Raw genomic sequence first — 19926 nt, 5'->3', positions numbered from 1 at the left:
TATTTTAGTAGTATATGTATTATCTGTATAAAACACCTATCAATAATATGGTTTAAATCTAGGCATCCTCAAAAGCCACACCTAAACATTATGCAACCAGTAATTACCAGTCTCCACACTTCTTATGCCTCAGAGGCTATATAATGACACTTCAAAAAGCTAATAATATCAATCCTAAACCTTTAAAAATTCCAACAAGAAACCTTTAACATGCAGCCTCGAGTTTATGACTATCTATAACAAATCTATGAACAATAGAAAGAAAAATTTAACACACTCCCCACCCGAAAACCCCGATAACGGACAGTGACAGTCGATTGTTTTGGTGAATCACGTCTGCCATCATTTTACCTCGGGCGTTGCTTGATATCGGTTCAAGGATAAGTCGATCTAGCGATAAAACGGTTATTTTAAATTGAAAATTGCGTTAGTACATTCTGCAAACATAAGTGCATAGTGCTTGTTTCGTATTCATTGGTTCACCATCAGGAATAAGTGTAAAAAATTTAATAAACGTTAATGTACTAATCGAAAACGAATTGGGCATATCTAAACTGTTTACTCTACGAACGTAAACATCATTACGATACGAAGTGAAACGAAATGGCACCAGTGGAAGTTGAAAATCAATCAGTAAGTTTAATTTTAACACATTACCGATAAATAGGGCAAGAATTGAGGTTATTTTAAATATACCATATATGGGCGAACGTTCGGCGTACATTCCACAATGCAAAAGGAAGCACTTTAAATTTCTTTGCCCTAGTTCTCGAATTTAGTAATACGAATTCTTCATGTATGTTTTGTAGGTTGAGGAACAGATCCGAAATTTAGTCCTTTCTGGTCATGTAGGCTTTGATAGCTTACCAGACCAATTAGTGTCTAAAAGCGTCCAGAATGGCTTTATTTTCAATATCATGTGTATTGGTAGGGCTTATTATTTGCATTGACTAGATCTTTTTATTAAAACAAATTATTTTAGGTGAAACTGGATTGGGTAAAAGTACTCTTATGGACTCTTTGTTCAATACTAATTTTGAGTCAGATCCTAGCCCCCACACTTTACCCACTGTAAAATTAAAATCACACACTTATGAATTACAGGAAAGCAATGTACGACTAAAGGTAAAGTGACAAACATTTTTTATCAACTAGGTTTGTTCATTTGATTTATTTATTACTCATAGCTTACTATTGTGGACACAGTTGGGTATGGAGATCAGATTAATAAAGAGGATAGTTTCAAAGCAATTGTTGACAATATTGATGCCCAATTTGAGAACTATTTACAAGAGGAACTGAAAATTAAGAGATCATTGTCCACCTATCATGATTCCAGAATCCATGCTTGTCTATATTTTATCTGCCCAACAGGTTACTAATTCAATTAATGCTAAATGTTATTTTTTAAACATAGTACATTGTTTTAGGACATGGTTTAAAATCTATTGATTTGGTTTGTATGAAAAAATTGGATCAGAAGGTTAATATCATCCCTATCATTGCCAAAGCAGACACAATCTCAAAAACTGAACTGCAAAAGTTCAAGAGCAAGATCATGGCCGAACTACAAAACAATGGAGTTCACATCTACGAATTCCCTGTAGATGATGAAACTGTATCTGATGCCAACTCATCCATGAACACACACATTCCATTCGCTGTTATTGGCAGTACAGACTTTGCCAAAATTGGAAACAAAGTTGTCAGAGCTAGGCAATACCCTTGGGGTACTGTTCTCGTGGAGAATGAAACTCACTGTGACTTTGTTAAGCTGAGAGAGATGTTAATCCGTACAAACATGGAAGATATGCGCGAAAAAACCCACAACAAACACTATGAGCTTTACAGGTAGTAAGAATTTAAGGCAGAAACTGAGCCTCTGATAACATTAAATTTGATTTGCAGGAAGAAACGTCTAGAACAAATGGGTTTCTCCGATGTAGACGCTAATAATAAACCAGTCAGTTTCCAGGAAACCTTTGAAACCAAACGTTGCAATCATTTACAGGAATTACAACAAAAGGAGGATGAAATGAGGCAGATGTTTGTGGTAAGAGTCAAGGAAAAGGAAGCTGAATTGAAGGAAGCTGAAAAAGAGGTAAGGAGAGAGATTTCATTAGTTATTTATTTAATTTACACATTTTGATTAGTTACATACATACTGTTAATACAATATAATAACTTAAAGGAAATGATTTTATTTAATAGTAAGTAAACCCAGTCACACTTTACTCTTTGTGGTATTAATTATTAGGGGAATCGTTAAATATGTTCTATGGGATATAGATTTATAGAGAAAAAATAGATAATGAAGTTATTTGCAAAATAAAATGAAATTAATTGAATGCAATTATCATGCACGTGGTACTCACCTAATTTTTTCCAAAGAGTAATTTGGTTAGAAGGCTTTGTAATTTGACACTTTAATATGTGACATATTTGAAAATAATTGACTGAAAATAGTGAGGTGTGAACATAACAGGAGAAGAATATATGTTTACAGTCATTTACTAGATGTAATATGATTTTTAGTGTTGTTGAATTCTTAATCTTTATAAACTTATTATACATTTACTTTTCATGGGTATTGAGTATTTGAAATATTTTTTCCTTTGTTTTTATTAAAACCTCATAATTAAAATTTTTATTTTAATTATGAGGTTTCAAATACATTTCAAAATTTTCTAGTTTTTGATGTATTTGCGAAACGCTCTGTTTTAAAATCAATTATTATAGAAATTTCTGAAAACAAGTATTATAACTAGTTTTTGATTGTATTAGAATATAATATTCTACCAATTAGTCTGTCATTTGAACTTTTCGATGAAAGTATTAAAATTAGGGGTAAATATATTTTGAAGATTTTGTTCTGCATTACTTGCAGATTTTTGACCAGGTTTGGCGCAGCATAGCTGGAGCAAGTGTTTGACCCAAAGAGGGTCACTGATCTGATTAAGTTCTTGTAAAGCAGAACTTTTATTATTGGAGCAAGTTTGCTTCGACGGCATTGAAGAGGGTTCAGAACAGATTAGATTCTGTAGCTTTTGGATACAGCTTTATTTATTTGGGGTTTATACCACCCAAATTTTGTTTTACTTGTAACAAACTTACGGAAATCAATATTTAACGTCTATAAACTTTATAGCACTTTATACCTATTTTTATAACACACTTATTAAAATTCCGTTATCCATTATATCAAATGAAAAATCGCTAGCAGGCATACCACCGCCTTCCAACTATTAACGAAAAATAAACAACCTATACAATAAACCGTACCAATGGGACCAAAACTACCTGCAAAATTTCGAAATTCCCGTTATTTTTTTGAACATTCAATCGAGAGAAAGGGGTGCAAATGTAATATTAATGCTCCATGTTTTTCTCAGTTACACGCCAAATTCGACAAGCTGAAGAAGGATCACACTGAAGACAAGAAAAAGATCGAGGACTCGCGCAAGAAACTGGAGGACGAGATAGTGGAATTCAACAGGAGAAAGGCTCAGTTCCAACAGATGGGATCCAGCAGCCACCACACTCTCACCCTCGGAAAAAGTAAGAAGAAATAACCAGCTAACAAATCATCATCGCTGACTATTTGTTCTCGGATCATTTGCCAATTTCACTTCGCTTAAAAATGAATAAGATCGGGCGCGTGTTTCTATAGGGTTGTCGCCCTGTTTTTTATGCATTTAACCGATTTATTTTTATGTAGGACAGTTCAAGAAAAAGGTCTCGTTCGAAGGCACTGTTTAAAGTGCATCCGTTAGTATAAAGAGGTAAATATATCTCGTGTGTGGTGTACTGTTGGGGGTTGTAATAGGAGACTCTCCGACAACCCTATATATGTCCTAATTGGTTTATTCATTTTTAAGTTGGGTTCTCGAATGCTTTTTTATGTTGCACTGTGTATAAAAATCACCTATACTTTTCCATGTTTTAACTTTATTATTCATTCTTCTTCGACCCGTCGTAAATGTGTACTTAAAAGACAGACATCTCAACCAAAGTTATTTAAAATTATCGGAGAAATTTAAAAAAAAACATAACTTTTATATATGTTAATGAATTTATTCTATATATTATCTGTTTAGTCTACTTTAAGAAACAGATACCTAGCCAACTATTTTATAGTATATAATTGATATTTAAGTAGAGTATTTAATAATTAAATATATTTTAAACATGTTTTGTGCCTTTTCATTTAACGTTTAAATGAGCGCTGTCTGTTCGGATCAAGCCGAGCTAACGAATCTCTTGTAGTAGGTGAACTTCTTCGAAACGTTTCGAACTTTTTCTGGCCTGGGCGGTCTGGGTGCGGGTCTCCGTGTGATGTGTCTGACGTAGTCCTGAAACATTAACATCTCACTATTAACAACACGTGTATGATACGGCACAAGTCTGTGGAAGCGAGTCAGTACTACAGCATCATTCTTTCTAGGTGTTTGCTGCTCGTTCAGGCTCCTGTTCGCGAGCTTCCTCCAAAGCTATGCGCATCAAGTCGATTAATAAACGTCTGTGCCACACTACATGTATTGTTCTAGGTGTGTTTAGGCATTGGTGTTATAATCAATAGCGATTAGGTTGAAACAGGATTGGAATCATCGATAGTTCTCGTTAAATTGAATTGATCTTAACAGATCGAGAAACTAAAACAACCGAAATGACCTATCCCGAGATGTTTCCAATCTTATAAAAGCATCATACGTACCTAAATTGTTTTTGCAGCACGTCTTATGATGGTGATTGAGTGCACTCACTGCTCGTGACCATTAACCATGATGAATGCGTGGGTGAAACTGACCGTCGTTCTTTTTTCAGAGGTTATGCATAAGTTTATGTAAAACGTCTCGAGTTTTATGCCAAACCAGGTTTGGCCTAGTCGACACCGCAGCCACAGCAATAAGGTCTTTATATTTATTTATCTGTTATAAGGCAGTATTATTATCCACGCACAACATTTCCGAAACGCATTAAGGCCTAACTGTTGTATGCTTTTTTTGAAATTCTATTCCAGCAAAGGGAGCTTTGAATTTGCTTCGAAACAATCTGGCATGTAACAAAGTTTTGAACTGTTGCTCTTAAATCTTCAGTACAAATGTTACATTACCAGCAAATGTTATATGAATTTTTTACCCGTATTTATTATAATATTAAGCATTTTATATCGTTGTATTATTATATTATAAATATATACATGACAATATTGTTAATCGGCATGGTTTTCTTTTCGTACAGAAACGCTTTGGAAAAAAAATGAAACGAACCCGACTTAATAGTACGTTTAATTGTAGAAAAATATGTACAAAATATAAAACAAATTCTTTCTTATAACTAAAACTTGATTCCGTGGCCGTCATTATTCCCTCTGACGAATCGAAAATACGGTACCTGGTACATTTAATATGTACACAAAATATCATCGCAATAAAATCATACATTCCTACATTTTTAGTGGGAATAATTTTGACGTTTTCTTTTGCATGAAAAAACTACAAATCTTTTACGAGTATAAAAATGACTGTTTATACGATCCTGATTACATTGCTATATATTTTATATGATTGAAAAGTACGTCTTATATTAGAGCACTTACGGTATTCATATAACGTGATGGGACTGTTTAATAGCAGGATAATATTTGATGTATTATATTCCGGCAGTGTTTCTTTTTTTGTAAACAAAAACAATTGCAGGGTAGATAATGATATACTATATGTCGAAATTATTTGGTGCTAAAAACAAGAGAAATGTACAAATGGTATAAATCCGTGTTGATAAGGTAACGTTCGAGGGTTTAGTTTACCTTTTATTAAACAGCCCTTACGTAAACTGTATTTTATTGAAACTCTCACTAATATAATTGATTAAATGGATGGATTGATACAATACGTGAGGTACGGTGCGAAGGCGTGTCAGTTACAATGAAATATAATCGCGAATGAATGTATTAGTATTACTCTACAACTACCTACTATCTACATTTAGCCTCATAATAATCAGTTCTCTTGAAGGCTCCTAGGCCGTTCGTTGCCAAAGAAATACTAGTGGTGACTGTGCACGAGATGAAATAAAAACCATTTCTAATACCAAAAGAAAAAAAACAACAGAACATGAACAAAAACAGACATCGTAAGGATTGACTGGCAAGATGGTTTTAGGCACGTTTCATTCGTTAGTCCCTCAACGGAGATGATTAATATAGTTTCGGATCGGGACAGTGGGGGTGAATTGTGCGTGAGAAACGTGGAATTAGTCAACGGCTGACGGATTCCCGGTTATCTCTGGGTGGAGGACTCCGGTATTTGGCTCTGATGTGCAAATATTTGGAAGCGTCTTTTATTGTTCGATCGGGGCTATCTCTGGACACTACCTTCACCTGACAGGGGTCATGTCGCAGCAGGAAGTGGTCCAGGGTGTCCCATCCTCCACCGACTCGTACCATCATGTGTCTACCTTTTAGTAGCTGGAAAATAGAAGAATGTAGATATGTGAGTTAAAACCTATTTGATGTACTCTCACCCTAACAAATACGTTCTTTCCTGCGATGTTATATTTTCCTTCTCCAACTTTCCGGACCTTCAGTTTATCGCATTTGCCGCTAGCGCAGTTGCAATTTCTTTGCATCAGCCTAGCTGCCAGCTGCACTTTCCTATCCAGCTCGGTGGTCATGCTCTGAGAAGGCGTATCGCCTCCTCCGCCGCCTTTGCCATCGCACCTTCTGCTCGTATCCACTACATCTAAATCAGGATCCTCGGGGCTACCCCCCGACCAGTCCTCGTCCTCCGTATGGTCGCTGGGCACACCGTCGCTAGCGCCGCTCGTCTTCATCGCCGGCAATGAGCTTAGAGCGACGCCATCGCCCGCACCATGGCCATCTCGATGCTCCTGAATTAGAATGACGTGTGGTCCAGTGTTCCAACGTTCGGCGTAGTGAGATATAGCTGAGGTCGATCTAAATACCCAATAGGCATTAAATGATATAAAATGATGAAATATGCAATAATTACCTGCTGTGGCTCATTTTTAAATCAGGCGCTTCAACGCGAGCCGGGCTTGCCTGGAACTGCCAAGACAGAAGCGAACTAAGTCCAGAATCGCCGGAGTTATTCCTCTCTTCCTCCGCGATCTCCTTTTCCAATTGAACGAGACCAGGCGGTTCAACACCGAATTTCGTAGCGATCCTGGCCACTTCCAGTAGGCACAGAATAACACTTCGTGGATGATTATGCAACACTTCGTAAAAAAGTACAAATTATTATAAAATTCTATTGATTAAAAAAAGTCTATTCAAAGTTATTTTGTACATACGTCATCTAAATTTGTGACGTTAAAACGTCGCAATGTTACCGCATCAACTCTGAATTTAAGTTCAGTTGGTTTTTGATATACAACAAAATTCTAATCTAAATAAAATAATTGAACAAAAATGTTATCAAGTATAGGTTATTTTACCATTATAGTACGTCTAAAAACTACAGTTAATTATACCGCCATAATAGTATATAGGTTAGAGTTATAACCTCTTATCACTATTGCTTTCAAGAATTTTGCATACGTCTGACAACCGGGAGACTTTGACAGGCTCATTCGGTTACACGTTCGAACATATCAGACAGCTTTGTGTCTCTTTTTAACCAGAATAAAATGAGAAGGAAAATATTGCCTGATTCTGAAACGCATTTACAAATTGCGGCAGCAATACATTAAACATCTTGATGACGTATGTACAAAAAAAACTTTGAATAGACTATAGATAACAACACAATATTATAATTGGTATAATATCAATATCCATTTTTAGAATGTTGATATTGTATATATTCTTCATCCACACTCCATTTCCATTCTAGTTGTTGCGATATATTATGTTGTTGAGAGTTATACGCTATCTTTATCAGTAAACAAGAAAGGATATGTGACACATTCATAAAAGTTACTCCTTATGTGGATGGAATATCGAAGCAGTCGAGGTCTGTATTAAAATTATGTGAAATAGTATTTAGAGTGTTAATTTTTTGTTTATTTTTAAAAATATCATAAGGTCCACATTCCAATGTTCCAACAATAGGTTCAGTATGTCGCATTATGTTGATGTTATTATTTACAGTTGTTGTGCAGGTTATTGTTTGTTGCTTTCTGTGTAGACGGATTGTTACCGGTCGAGATATCATCAAAATTAAAATTATTGTAGTAAGTAAGGTATCAAATAAGTGTTGCAAACGTAGTATACCTTTTAGTAATAGAATTAACATTACTAAATTTTCATAATTATTTGTATTCTGTATCTCTTTACATAAAGCAGAAAATATATAATTCTAATAAGTTGTTCTTTCTTCCAGGAATTAGCCATTGGAAATCAAAATATCATTTATCGTAAATGTAATCTCCGTATTCTTACTCACTTGAAAATTGGTGACTATAAGTTTACTCACAAATCACTAAGCTGAACTACCTGATATTCCTGGATTAAATAAAGATTTTAATTTGTTCTGGAAGTGTCTGTACTTTTTGTACTGTAAACTAGACATTGTATCGTTTTCATCGCACTTTTTTTACTTTATTAATGTATGAACTGGTAATTTAATTTGTTTCAGATCATAAAAAGAAAACAACACAACACATAGTTAAATTGCTTATTATTCTTCATGTTTTCTGATGCTACAGACATATAGCTATTAATAAGCCCTTAAATTAACACAATAAACAGTGTTAGTATTATATCCCAAAATGTTAATAAATATTTTACGAGTCTAATAGCATAAGTTATTAAACTTAAATATTTAGAACAGTCATCTAAATAATCCATAGATGACTAGCAATACTCTATTATTCACTATCGGTTGTATACTATCAACTTTTTCTTTTAGTGTATTTATATTCTACTTTTAAAATTTTTGCTATTTAAATCCTTGCATAGATGAAAGATAATTAAATTTTTAATTAAGCAATCGTAAATCATATTCAATAGCCTTTTTTTATTAAAGAAGTTACAAATTAATTTTATCTTTATATTAACGGTATTTTATTTTTTACAATTGTTATTTAAATTTGTGTATATTGAGTTGCATAATAAAGCAATGCACATTTTTATACTAAAATATGTGTAATAATTATTATGGATAATGCCGTTAATATCGTTAATATCCATCAATGATATGTTGAATCTTTGATACTTCAACAGGGTTTGGGAATACATTGGTATAAAAAACAGGTGGACTTTATTGGCCTCTCGTCATTAAGGGGCAATATTCTCCGCCTACTTTTATTAGTTTACCAAAAATGGAAACATACTTTCATCATTCATCCGTTTATGTTAAATTTAAATTGTTACTGTATGGTTTATCAACACCGCTATATATCGTTCTCTGTTATTTTTTGTGGTCAAAGCTTACCTAGATCATCGCTCTCGAACAGCAAGTTCTCGTGCACCCCCAACGACCTGCAGAACTTGAGGAAGTTTGCGACATTGTCACGCGAGAAGAAACTCCTTCGCATGGCCTTCTCGAAACACTTCCCCCTCACCGTTGGTAGGTTCTAAAAAGATAACGTTAATACCACCAAGACATGGAAATCCAATGAAACTCACCCCACTCATCAATCCAGCGTTCGCTGCCTTCTTCGCCGCTTCGCATATCATCTGAGCCAAATGGCAAATGACCACGCCATTGTCCAGTTCGGAGAGAAAATTGTCTCGGTTGATATAATCGATGCCTGAAAAGAAATAAACAAATCAGAAGATATCGAGGACGCGCTAATTGGGCTCGATTAACTTTCGTTCTGTTCAAATTAATAGCGGCTGTTTCTGCGGCTCCAAATCTAATCAGGACAACGGGCTCTTCGCTTAAATCGGTCGAAATTTTCTTGTCCCGGCAATATATTTCTGTTAGTATTTATTAGATTAACCGGGCAGTATTTTTGGTGTCAGTATTGTTGTAGATTCATGGGATATATGTGAGGCTTATGCCGTTCATCGCGCATAATAGAGTACACGTGTTAGAATTGGTTTAAAAAATGCATTCAAGATTTTTTCTTTTAATAATAGTTATTAGGCGCTTGCCTGTATTCTGATCAGCATATCTATCGATGAAAAACAAGTTTTTCCCTATTATATTATAGTATTATTATGAGTCTACAGACGATAGTTTTAGAAAGCTCAAAGTTGCATTTCCGACATTAATTTCTTTTGATGTTTTGAAAAAATCTGTTGCTGAAGCCCCTCACAACTTATGACGATGATACTCCATCAAATCCCAATTGTTTGTTTGGTTTCGAAGTTTCAAAAGTGGTGATTTTGCGTCAATGTTCCAAAGACTTCAAAGACAATGAATTTGATGAATCAACTGTTTCCAGATGTTTAGATGCGATAGCAAAGATCTAAAAAGAAGAACAATAGTTACCATACGAATATTTGGCATAGTTTTAACATTGCCTATTCATTGCTTGCCATGTAAAACAGAGTTTTTTGTGACGATGGAAAGTTCAACTACGACAATTCCATCCCAATACGCCACAGAAAAATTATATTTTAGTTAATCCGTGTGATAACCATTTTCCTTTGACCAATACATATCGCTGATCAAAATAGATGCAAGCACTTAATATAACCATAATTTATAAATATTTCTTAATTAGAGTGAATGTTTGGCACTAACATATCTACCAACGTCAAATACTTCAGTATAAGTAACATATAAATAATAAACATGTTACAAATAAACGTACAGACGGTTCACTCTATAGTTTCCTTTATATATAATATATCATAAACTAATTGTGCACAAAATACGAATCACACGAACATTTTCCAGGAAATATTGCCAATATGACAACGTCGCAATCCAATTATCTGGCTTTCAGCCCATTTATGATAGCTCAACAAACCAGATGCTCCTTAATTGAAAATATCTCGACTTCGATTAATTTTTAGTTTAAAATTAACTTCAAGTAGTAGCAAGTAAGTAGTAAGTAGCTTCAAGTAAGTAGTAGTAGCAGTAGTAGCTTCATTTATATTGATACTTGCCTTCCTCATCAATAGATGTAACTGATCAAAACATATGCAAGCACCTAATATAACCATACATTTTGTTATTGAGGTTTGACACTAATATGTATATAAACGTCAAATGTTGTAGTATTAGTAATATAAAAATAATAGGCATTTTATATATACACCTGCAGATGGTTCACTTCATAGTTTCTAGGAAATAGAGCCAATATGACAACGCCGCAATCCAATTATTCGGCTCCCAGCTGTTTTATGATCGCCCAACAAATCAGCGGCTCCTTAATTGAAGATGTCTCGACTTTGATTAACTTCAAGTACGGGCTTCCTTTACACTGATACTTCGCACCCCCACTTATAGATATCGCTGATCAAAATACATGCTAGCACCTAATGTTACCATACTTTTATAGATATTTCTTTCTTAAATCGGATATTTGGCAATAACATATCTACCAACGTCAAACACTGCAGTATTAGTAATACCAAAATAATACGTATTTCACAAATAAACATACAGATAATTTCACTATATAGTTAAATTATAAACTAATTGAGTAGAAAATACGAATCACCCAAATGTTTTCCGGAAAAAAGAGACAACATGACAACGCCGCAATCCAATTATCCGACTTCCAGACGTTTTATGATCGCCCAACAAATCAGGGGCGCCTTATTTGTCGACGCTGATTAACATTAAGTTGCGTTAAAATTAACTTCAAGTAGCTTCCAGGTGTCGGTCGGGATTTGAACCAGCACACCGGCGCCAACCCTTGCTGCCGATTTGGCGGGTTCAGTACGTGCGACCTTACGAAAAGATGGAAAGTAAGACAGACCCCATTTTGGCTGCCGTGAAAGCGCGCTTTTCACGATAAATGTGCCCATAAGTGGACGCGACAAAAAATTGTCTCACCGTTGTACCAATGAATTCACGGTAGCCTAGATCAGGTCGATCGTGGGCCGATTTCGGCGCCCTGAAGTTCGTTACCTACAAGATGTACTTAGTAATCCACATGCAATTCTATTTAGGGAAATAAACCAAATAGTAGCGTTGGGAACTATCGACTGAAAACACTCGATAGTCGCAAAACAATCGAAACAGTCGATAGTAAAAAAAATAGCGACTGAAAATAGTAATTACTATTTTCAGTTATATGCGCGGTTCGACTGTTTTTTTTTCATGATGTCAGACGAAGATGTACGAATTCTTGTCTTTATAAATTGTGAGATAGGAAAGGAGAAAAAAAGAAAAGGAGAAAAAATATTACTAATTTCTATTAACATGTAATAAATAATATAATTTTAAAGGAAGTAGGATTACTTTTATACTGAATGTTCTATGTATTTGTGAAAAGGAATGGAATAATAACACCACAAATGTTTTATCGTGTTTTAATATATTAATGGTTATTTTTAAATAACATAGTATAAATATAAATTGTACAATACAGCTTAAACAAAACCTAAAAACTAAAGATGTTCAATAACCATAAATACTAAATAAAATGTAAACATATACCTAATTGAAAAATCTAATCCATGACGAATCAAAAATAATCGTACAATGACTACCAGACCCTTTTTAAATAAAAGTTTTATACGGAAACGGAACGGAAATATGTTTAAATTACTGTTCAGGAATATTGTCATGTTCAACTTTTCTCCCGTGAGCCGATTTCTTCGATCGTTGATTATTTGACCAGATTTTGAAAAAACTCGATCCGAGGGGACAGATGTTGCGGGTATAGAGGAGTATTTTAGGTGTAACTGATATAATTCAGGTAGTGTCATTTTATGGGCTTGCCAAAAATCCAATGGGTTTTCTAAACTCTGAATAAATGGCATTTCCAAATAGTGCTTAATCTGTAAAGTTGCTGCAGTACTTGGAGTAACCTCTTCACCGTTAACATTTTTAAAAGAAATTTAACAACTGTTACTGCAAAAAGTTCTTCAAATCTTTTGGAACCTAATTTTAGTTTTCAAGACTTTAGGAAAAAAGGCTGGGACAAAAATCGTGAAAGTTTATTAAAATAGACTATTGGTTATTATATCAGCCCAAAGTATTACCTATTATGCCAGTCAAAAGTATCTTACTATTTATTATTTACAATTTTATTTTTTTGCCCGCGAAAACTAGCTTTCCAAATTGCTGCTATATTAATTTACAATATATAGTAATTCACAAGCAAACAACGAAAAAACATAAAACCACATAAATTACATATAAATCTATATAAGCATAAATTCGGCGCATTACTTTCAAGGTCGCGGCTAGGACAACACAGCCACATTGCTAAAAAATCAGTCGAATGAACTAGTAGAACCGAAAATAGTAACTAAAAGTAAATGACTGAAACAGTCGATAGTAAATAGTAATAAAATCAGTCGGACCGAAAATAGCGACTGAAAACAGTCACTAGTAAAAAATAGTTAATTACTAAACAGTCGATTGTCGACTTCAGTCGATTGTCGACTTCACTCGATTGTCGACTTCAGTCGATTGCTCCCAACACTACTAAAAACTAAACCGTGTCTATGTTTAAAACTTTTTTTCCATTATTTTTCGCAGATATTTATACTTTATATGTTACTAAAACGCAATCTACATTATAGAATGGTTAATTTACTTTTAAAGAATATAGAAAAATTCTTCATAATAAGCTTATGGTTATAAAATCTATAAATCAATTAATGCATAAGCTCGATTTTCCTTATAAAGTAATACTTTCGTACTTTAAAGAATTTTGGTAGAAATAAAATTGGACAAATTCAAGACAAGTTCCTCATAATAACCAAAATAGTACAATGAATAAATCAATTATATCTATAAACTCGGTTCCACAAATAAAGTATTTTTAAAGGAATTTTGAAAGAAATAAAATTATCAAAAAGAATTAGTAAGCTTAACATTAAATGTGTTTTTATATCGATCCCTTAACCATCCTTTAATTCCTTTATTAGAACGAATAATAATACGTACTTATTTCAATAAAATTCCCTTAAGAAGAACATATAGATCTAGAAGATACATAGTATATTCAAAGTTTGTACATATGTCATCAATATGTTTATGCCTGTAGCAATTTGTAAATTCGTTTTAGATCAGAAAATATTCCTTCTCATGTTATTCTGATTAAAAAAAGACACAATTGTCTGATTAGTTCGAACACGTAAACGAATGAGCCTGTCAAAGTCGTCCTGTTGTCAGACGTATGCAAAATTCTTGAAAGCAATAGTGATAAGAGGTTATAATTCTAACCTATAAGATATTGTGGCTGTATAATTATCTGTAGTTTTTAGATGTACTATAATGTTAAAATAAATGATTATATTATATAAAATATTATTCAAGTACTTTTGTTTCCAATTAGTTAATTGTTGTATTGGTATTTCATTGTTATTTTGTAAATTTTATTAACAGTCATTTGTTAATATTATATATTTAGTATAGTAATTTATTAACATTATGCCAATCATCATATATCATCTGCCAATGAAAAATGAAAACCTTTTGCCAATTTTTTTCATCTTTCATGCCAACATTACCGGAAGATTTCATGACTTAATTAAATTTAGTTTCAAAATTTTAAATGCTAAGCAAGTTCTGAGATAAAAATCTATCAAAAGATCTACCATTATGATAGATCTGAATCAAAAATTGCAGATTCAAATTAAGAAAATTGTTGGCGTCAGTTCCTAAGATTATTATTATAACTTTATTAAGAACCTTTTTATATTACTACTAGATGACTTGGTGAACTTCGTATGAGCTACATCTATTCTACAAATTTTTTCCGAAAACGATAGCCACTTCATACATTATCAGTGAGTCCTCGTTGCGTACTCACTGGCAGGTATTTTGTCAGGTCTGATGACAATGACTGTCAGATGTCAATAAAACGTAGATGTACTAAAACATAGAGGTAACGTAGATTGCCCATAAAATAAATATGTAAGATTTAACGATTTGCATCCTGTAATGATAACAGAGCTCCTAGTTAGTGATAAAAATTTATATTTGTATAATTTATAATTTTATAAATTATGTCCAGCTGTTAAAGATTTTTCTTAAGTCAAGAAATTGGGATCGATTTAACTAACTCAAAGACAACCAGAAGAAGAAAATCATATTCTGCTCAAACAATTCAAGTAAAAACAGTAAATTAAAGTAAGATTATTGCAACATTCGTCATTATTCATCAGATTTAGCCCCCTCAGAATAAGTGAATCAGTTTTAGTATACCATTTTCAAATCAGACTAGACAATATCCTATACTGATCGGATAAAATGACGGTTACGGCAACGCCGCATCCTAATAAATTGTCCTATCTCAGTCGTCTTGTGATCTCCAAATTGATCGTAGACAACGAAAGGGGAAAATTACGCGGCGACAGGAACAACGAATTAACTACATCGCCCGATATCAATTTGGCTCGATCATTTAACAGTTAAAGTGCGACAACTTAACGCAATAGGAAACGTCCGCCGCCTTCTCGATTTCGAAAAGACTCTTCGACAAAACCCTCCATTTTATTCCGTTCTTGCGGTCGTTCCAGTTTAAAATAAATGAACAGCGACGACGTTTGATGGATCGCCTTCAAAACTATATTAAACCGCCTTGACATGGTCACTTCAATTAAACGAATTCTAATTAGTTAAACGGTAGATGAAGAAAAAAAAGCGCAATCCCGCAAATCTAGTCCGTGTCAAGGTGATCGATACGAAACGAGGCGCTTCTATGTGGCGTATAATGAGTTGCCTGTTAATTAGGGGTAAAGCGGCTCGAAATTAGATAACAGCGACCATTCGATATCGAACGCCAAACTTTTCTCGCTAGTATATAAAGTGGGTTATTGGTACTGTTCAAGTCTGTTTGAAGCACTGGGAGCAGCCTGGCTTAGTTAAATATGCATACCGTCCATCTGGTTCCCTTTTCTGTGTCCCCGTGTTACGTGTTTCCTCCGTGATCCAGGTCGATTTTAAACGGTACCGCTTGCTGCATGTTCGATATGATGTCTGACAAGGAGACGTGCCAAAAATTTGAACTTCTTCCCGGCTGACACGGTTTGTGTCGTTCGTCAATCACCATCGTCAGTTGCTTTACAATACCAATGAGGAATACTTAATTGGATTACTGATTTTTTGATATTAATGATATTCAGGGTTGGGCGGTACTTTAATTACATGTAATTAAAATACGTAATAGTTGTAAAACAAACGCATATTTGGTATTTGTAATTCAATTACTTCTTAGAAATGTAATTTGTATTTGGTATTTTAATTATCTGATGCCGAGGTATTTTGTAGTTAGTATTTCAAATACCTTTGACATTAAAATTATTTTGAACATAAATACTAGGTGAGCCGGAAAACTTCAGAAAGGAAGCGTTGTTTCATTGTTCTTGATGTTCATTCAATCCGTACTTCTCTAGGGTCACAGCCAACCAGGTGAAACGGCATCAAGTTTTCCAAAATAAGCTCCTCATGAGAATTAGAAGAAACTGACACTTCAGAAATCAAGCACTTTACATCTCAATCCTTCCACAAACAACAACTCAGCTCAAGTTCTTCTGAAAATGCGCTTGTTCGCGAGCTGGTGAACATGCTGGGAGCATAGGACCGCGTCACCGCTAACCTTCCCCCTTTTCCATGCTGAAACGATCCCATCCGTCGCTGCAGTCATAACTTTTGCCCCCAAGTTTGCGAATCTATAGTTAGTTTCACTATCTGTTTTTTCGTCGGGTCCCCGTGCCCAATAAGGACTGACCGGTTGGCGGGTGCTACATCCCCAAATTTAATGCAGTAGCAGTAACGACCCACAGGGGTAAACTGGGTGGCGATTTCAGTTTAGTATAGTGGTAACCCCAGAGGCAGTTCCTCATAACCCGGTCTAACTTGTCACTTCAGGGCAAGTCTCCACGACCAGGTATGCGTCATGCATTCCACCGCCTGGTTTTAGGTCAGAACAAAAAAATGACACATATATAATTTTATTCTACAGATATCAAAAGCTGATATATTGATAGCGACTGATTACGAGCATTGGGGAAAATCCAAAAGATGCAAAGATGGGCGCCACCTTAAATGAATAACAGACAAATAGAAAATCGAAAATTCTTTTGCGAAATGCTGTGTCAAAGGTGCGATCGGAGGTTATTTCTGCGTCGAATAGTGACGGGTGATGAAAACTAGAATTAGCAAAAGATATTGAAAGAATATTATTTTATAAACGTTAATATTATAAACAGGGTTAGGCTTAAACTTTCGTCTTGTCTTAGACTTGCTTGGGTTTTGAAAATGTTATATTTATTGACTTATTCTTGCTACTGTATTAGTACTATTTGTTCTAATATAAACCATAGTATGTATCATGTTACTATGACAAATGCCTTTTGCCAAACACTTGCTTTATTATTAAACTATGTATATTTAATATCGAATTTCGTCAACTAAATGAAATTATTACATATTACATAGTTAATTTTAGCAGGTAACGTATGTGACAAAAGTCAGATTAAAAAAAGTCACAATTTACCAAATTTTTCCAAAGCAGGTTACAATCGACGTCAGTACAAGAAACGTCAGTGTTCGATAACGAGCATTGCACTTCCAGATGCGACAGCACTGACTTTAAACATCAACCTGATGATTGAGATGACTGAGCCATTGCCGAAAAGCCTATCCCTAAACATCAGACGTGATAAACTTATGACACTGTACCGTCACAGACATGGAATGCTCTTTGTTCGGCCCTGTAAGCGCCAACATGGTCCACGCCCTCATCAGACAAGCGCTCTGTTGTTATTTTTCCGCTCGAATTATGTCGAAAAGGCACATTGGTCGTTAGGTCATCAGCTAGAGAGGCGCGGCCCCATTGTCGGTCAATTACAGAAACGTATACCTCGCGGTGCAATGATATTTTACAATGACATGTAGTAAATTGGACGTGGTGCGTCAGGATACAACCGAACACCGTCATAATCAGTCAAAAGGCACGAAGGATCAGTTTTAAAAACTCGGCCCGATTTACATTTCGTGTATTGACATCGTTTATCTGTCGGAAAATCCTATTCCGAGCTCAATTCTTCACGAATGCATGTTTACCTCCATTATTTTTGCTTTACCGAAGTCCCATGACTAATTTTAGCTGAAGGACATTAGCATTTTACTCAGTTCGCTTTATTTCGTTCTAGTTGAAAGGGAGTTAAGTATAGACCAAAAATATAATAAAATTGTTACGGCAAAACGGTACTTAAATTTAAATTACATCCAATAGAGGGTGTAATTAGTTCATGGGGAATCAAGTGAATATGAAATAAATTATCTGTAGCCATCTTGTGGCATGTCGAATTTTACATAGTGGAATAACGATCTACAAAATACCCAGAAATATAATCCCAAATGTTGAACACGAGCGGGGTGCCAGCAGCGCCAACTAGAACCCGATAACGAATAGCTGGCAACCCCGAGACGTTTATCTGGGATATTATTGAAGGGTATTTTCAATGATTCAGTAACCGACCATAGTTTGGTTTAGACGTGCCAACCCTCGTCTCCAGATAACACCGCTGCAATCCGTTTGATCTATTTTGTATTCTCCATATTTTTATATTACTTCAATAAATAACGGTCACATAATGTAAACACCACTGTTTCATTTACCATCGTTTTCATTTCATTTAGTTTTACCTCCATTCACCGAGCCATCTAATTTACGCTAAATTATCTATTACAATCCAAAACAGGACAGTAAACCTTTTGGTATCAAAAATGAATGGAAATAATGAAGAATTTTATATAAAAAGATATTATTAAAAGTTACTGTTTCTATATTAAACAATTTTGTAAAAAAGCTCCATCAATTTCATCATGGGTTTATGGCACTCTTAATGGTTTAACAATCTGTCCAATAAACAATTAATATTTATTATGATAATTATTGTTTATATGATATGTAGAACTTCATAAGTAAGTGATAACTTCAGCAAGTAATTTGTATAAAATATCTTAATCTTGTTTTAAATTAATCCTAATCCTAATCTTGTTTTAAAATCTGTGATAATCCATAATATGTCCATAAATCAGATCGGATAGTACTTAGCATTTTAGTCTACGCACTTTACTTTTTTTGTTATATTTTAAGATCTCCTTTATACCAAATAGAGTTTTTTCGCTTTAGGCAAGCCTTTAATTGAAAACACTCATACAATATGCATTAATCAAAATAATTTCCATCAGCTTCTACACCATTTTCCCGTATTTCTGGAAACATCGTGTCGAAATAATGATGTTCTCGGTCGATTTTTTCATTTCTTCAGCATTTTGAAAACATATGCCAGTCAAATCATGCTGCATCGATCTGACACTCGGTGCGACAGAACTTCCCATTCAAGCTGCAGCAGTGTTATAACTCCTGAAACGTGTGGTCGAGCGTTGTCATATAGGAGGATAACTTTGCATGTGTTACTGACAATTGTTAACCTTTTTCCGAATGCATATTTACCTCCATTATTTTTGCTTTACCGAAGTCTCATGACTAATTGTAGCCGAAGGACATTAGCATTTTACTCAGTTCGCTTTATTTCGTTCTAGTCGAAAGGGAGTCCGAGTAAAAAAATATAAGTATAGTATAATATATAAGAAAAAGTATGGATCGAAATTATAATAAAATTGTTAAATTAATTGGTAATTAAATTTAAATGACATCTAATATATGGCGTAATTAGTTCGTTGAGAATCAAGTGGATATGAAGTCAATTATCTATAAGAATCCATAATATGGGTTTAAACGTTTTGAATAGTGGTAAAAAATTAATTACGGGAACGAATAAAGAATTTTATGTAAAAAATACCGCTGAAGGTCACCGTTTCTTCTGTAAAAAAGCTCAATAGATTAAGTCATGTTTTATGACACTTT

General features: G+C 34.3%; 2 protein-coding genes across 10 annotated transcripts in view; one reads left to right on the top strand and one right to left on the bottom strand.

The window, feature by feature from the left end:
- The first annotated feature begins 123 nt into the window (after positions 1–123).
- Septin2 (Septin 2) lies at positions 124–8760 on the top strand. Of its 7 annotated transcripts, none has more exons than XM_076396665.1 (9): positions 124–633; positions 810–927; positions 983–1125; positions 1188–1374; positions 1431–1851; positions 1909–2101; positions 3393–3558; positions 3719–3782; positions 8346–8459. In XM_076396665.1, exons 1-8 carry the CDS (start codon positions 604–606, stop codon positions 3757–3759), a joined length of 1299 nt encoding a protein of 432 aa, XP_076252780.1. In that variant the 5' UTR covers positions 124–603; the 3' UTR covers positions 3760–3782; positions 8346–8459. The 7 variants fall into 7 exon arrangements, with proteins under 7 accessions (XP_076252780.1, XP_076252779.1, XP_076252781.1 ...); XM_076396664.1 differs by lacking the exon at positions 8346–8459 and adding an exon at positions 4825–4962; XM_076396666.1 differs by lacking the exon at positions 3719–3782 and having other exon boundaries at positions 8346–8760.
- LOC143191495 (growth arrest-specific protein 2) overlaps positions 4114–19926 on the bottom strand; it is a 68353-nt gene continuing 52540 nt past the window's right edge. For 2 of the 3 annotated variants that reach the window (XM_076396658.1, XM_076396659.1), the window contains exons 3-7: positions 9593–9717; positions 9399–9540; positions 7014–7239; positions 6526–6958; positions 5274–6469 (exon numbers count right to left, since the gene is read on the bottom strand). In XM_076396658.1, the coding sequence (XP_076252773.1) occupies positions 6260–6469; positions 6526–6958; positions 7014–7239; positions 9399–9540; positions 9593–9717 (1136 nt within the window). In that variant the 3' untranslated portion in view covers positions 5274–6259. Of the gene's footprint in view, positions 4353–5273; positions 6470–6525; positions 6959–7013; positions 7240–9398; positions 9541–9592; positions 9718–19926 lie in introns of those variants that run through there. The other variant, XM_076396660.1, reaches the window with a different exon arrangement.

This window comes from Rhynchophorus ferrugineus, unplaced genomic scaffold (genome assembly GCF_030347505.1).
Source record: "Rhynchophorus ferrugineus isolate W39M unplaced genomic scaffold, kcgeb_rfMv2 rfM2, whole genome shotgun sequence".
Classification (NCBI taxonomy): domain Eukaryota; kingdom Metazoa; phylum Arthropoda; class Insecta; order Coleoptera; family Curculionidae; genus Rhynchophorus; species Rhynchophorus ferrugineus.
Note: the sequence above shows the minus strand (reverse complement) of the source record. Positions and strands in the feature narration are given on the sequence as shown.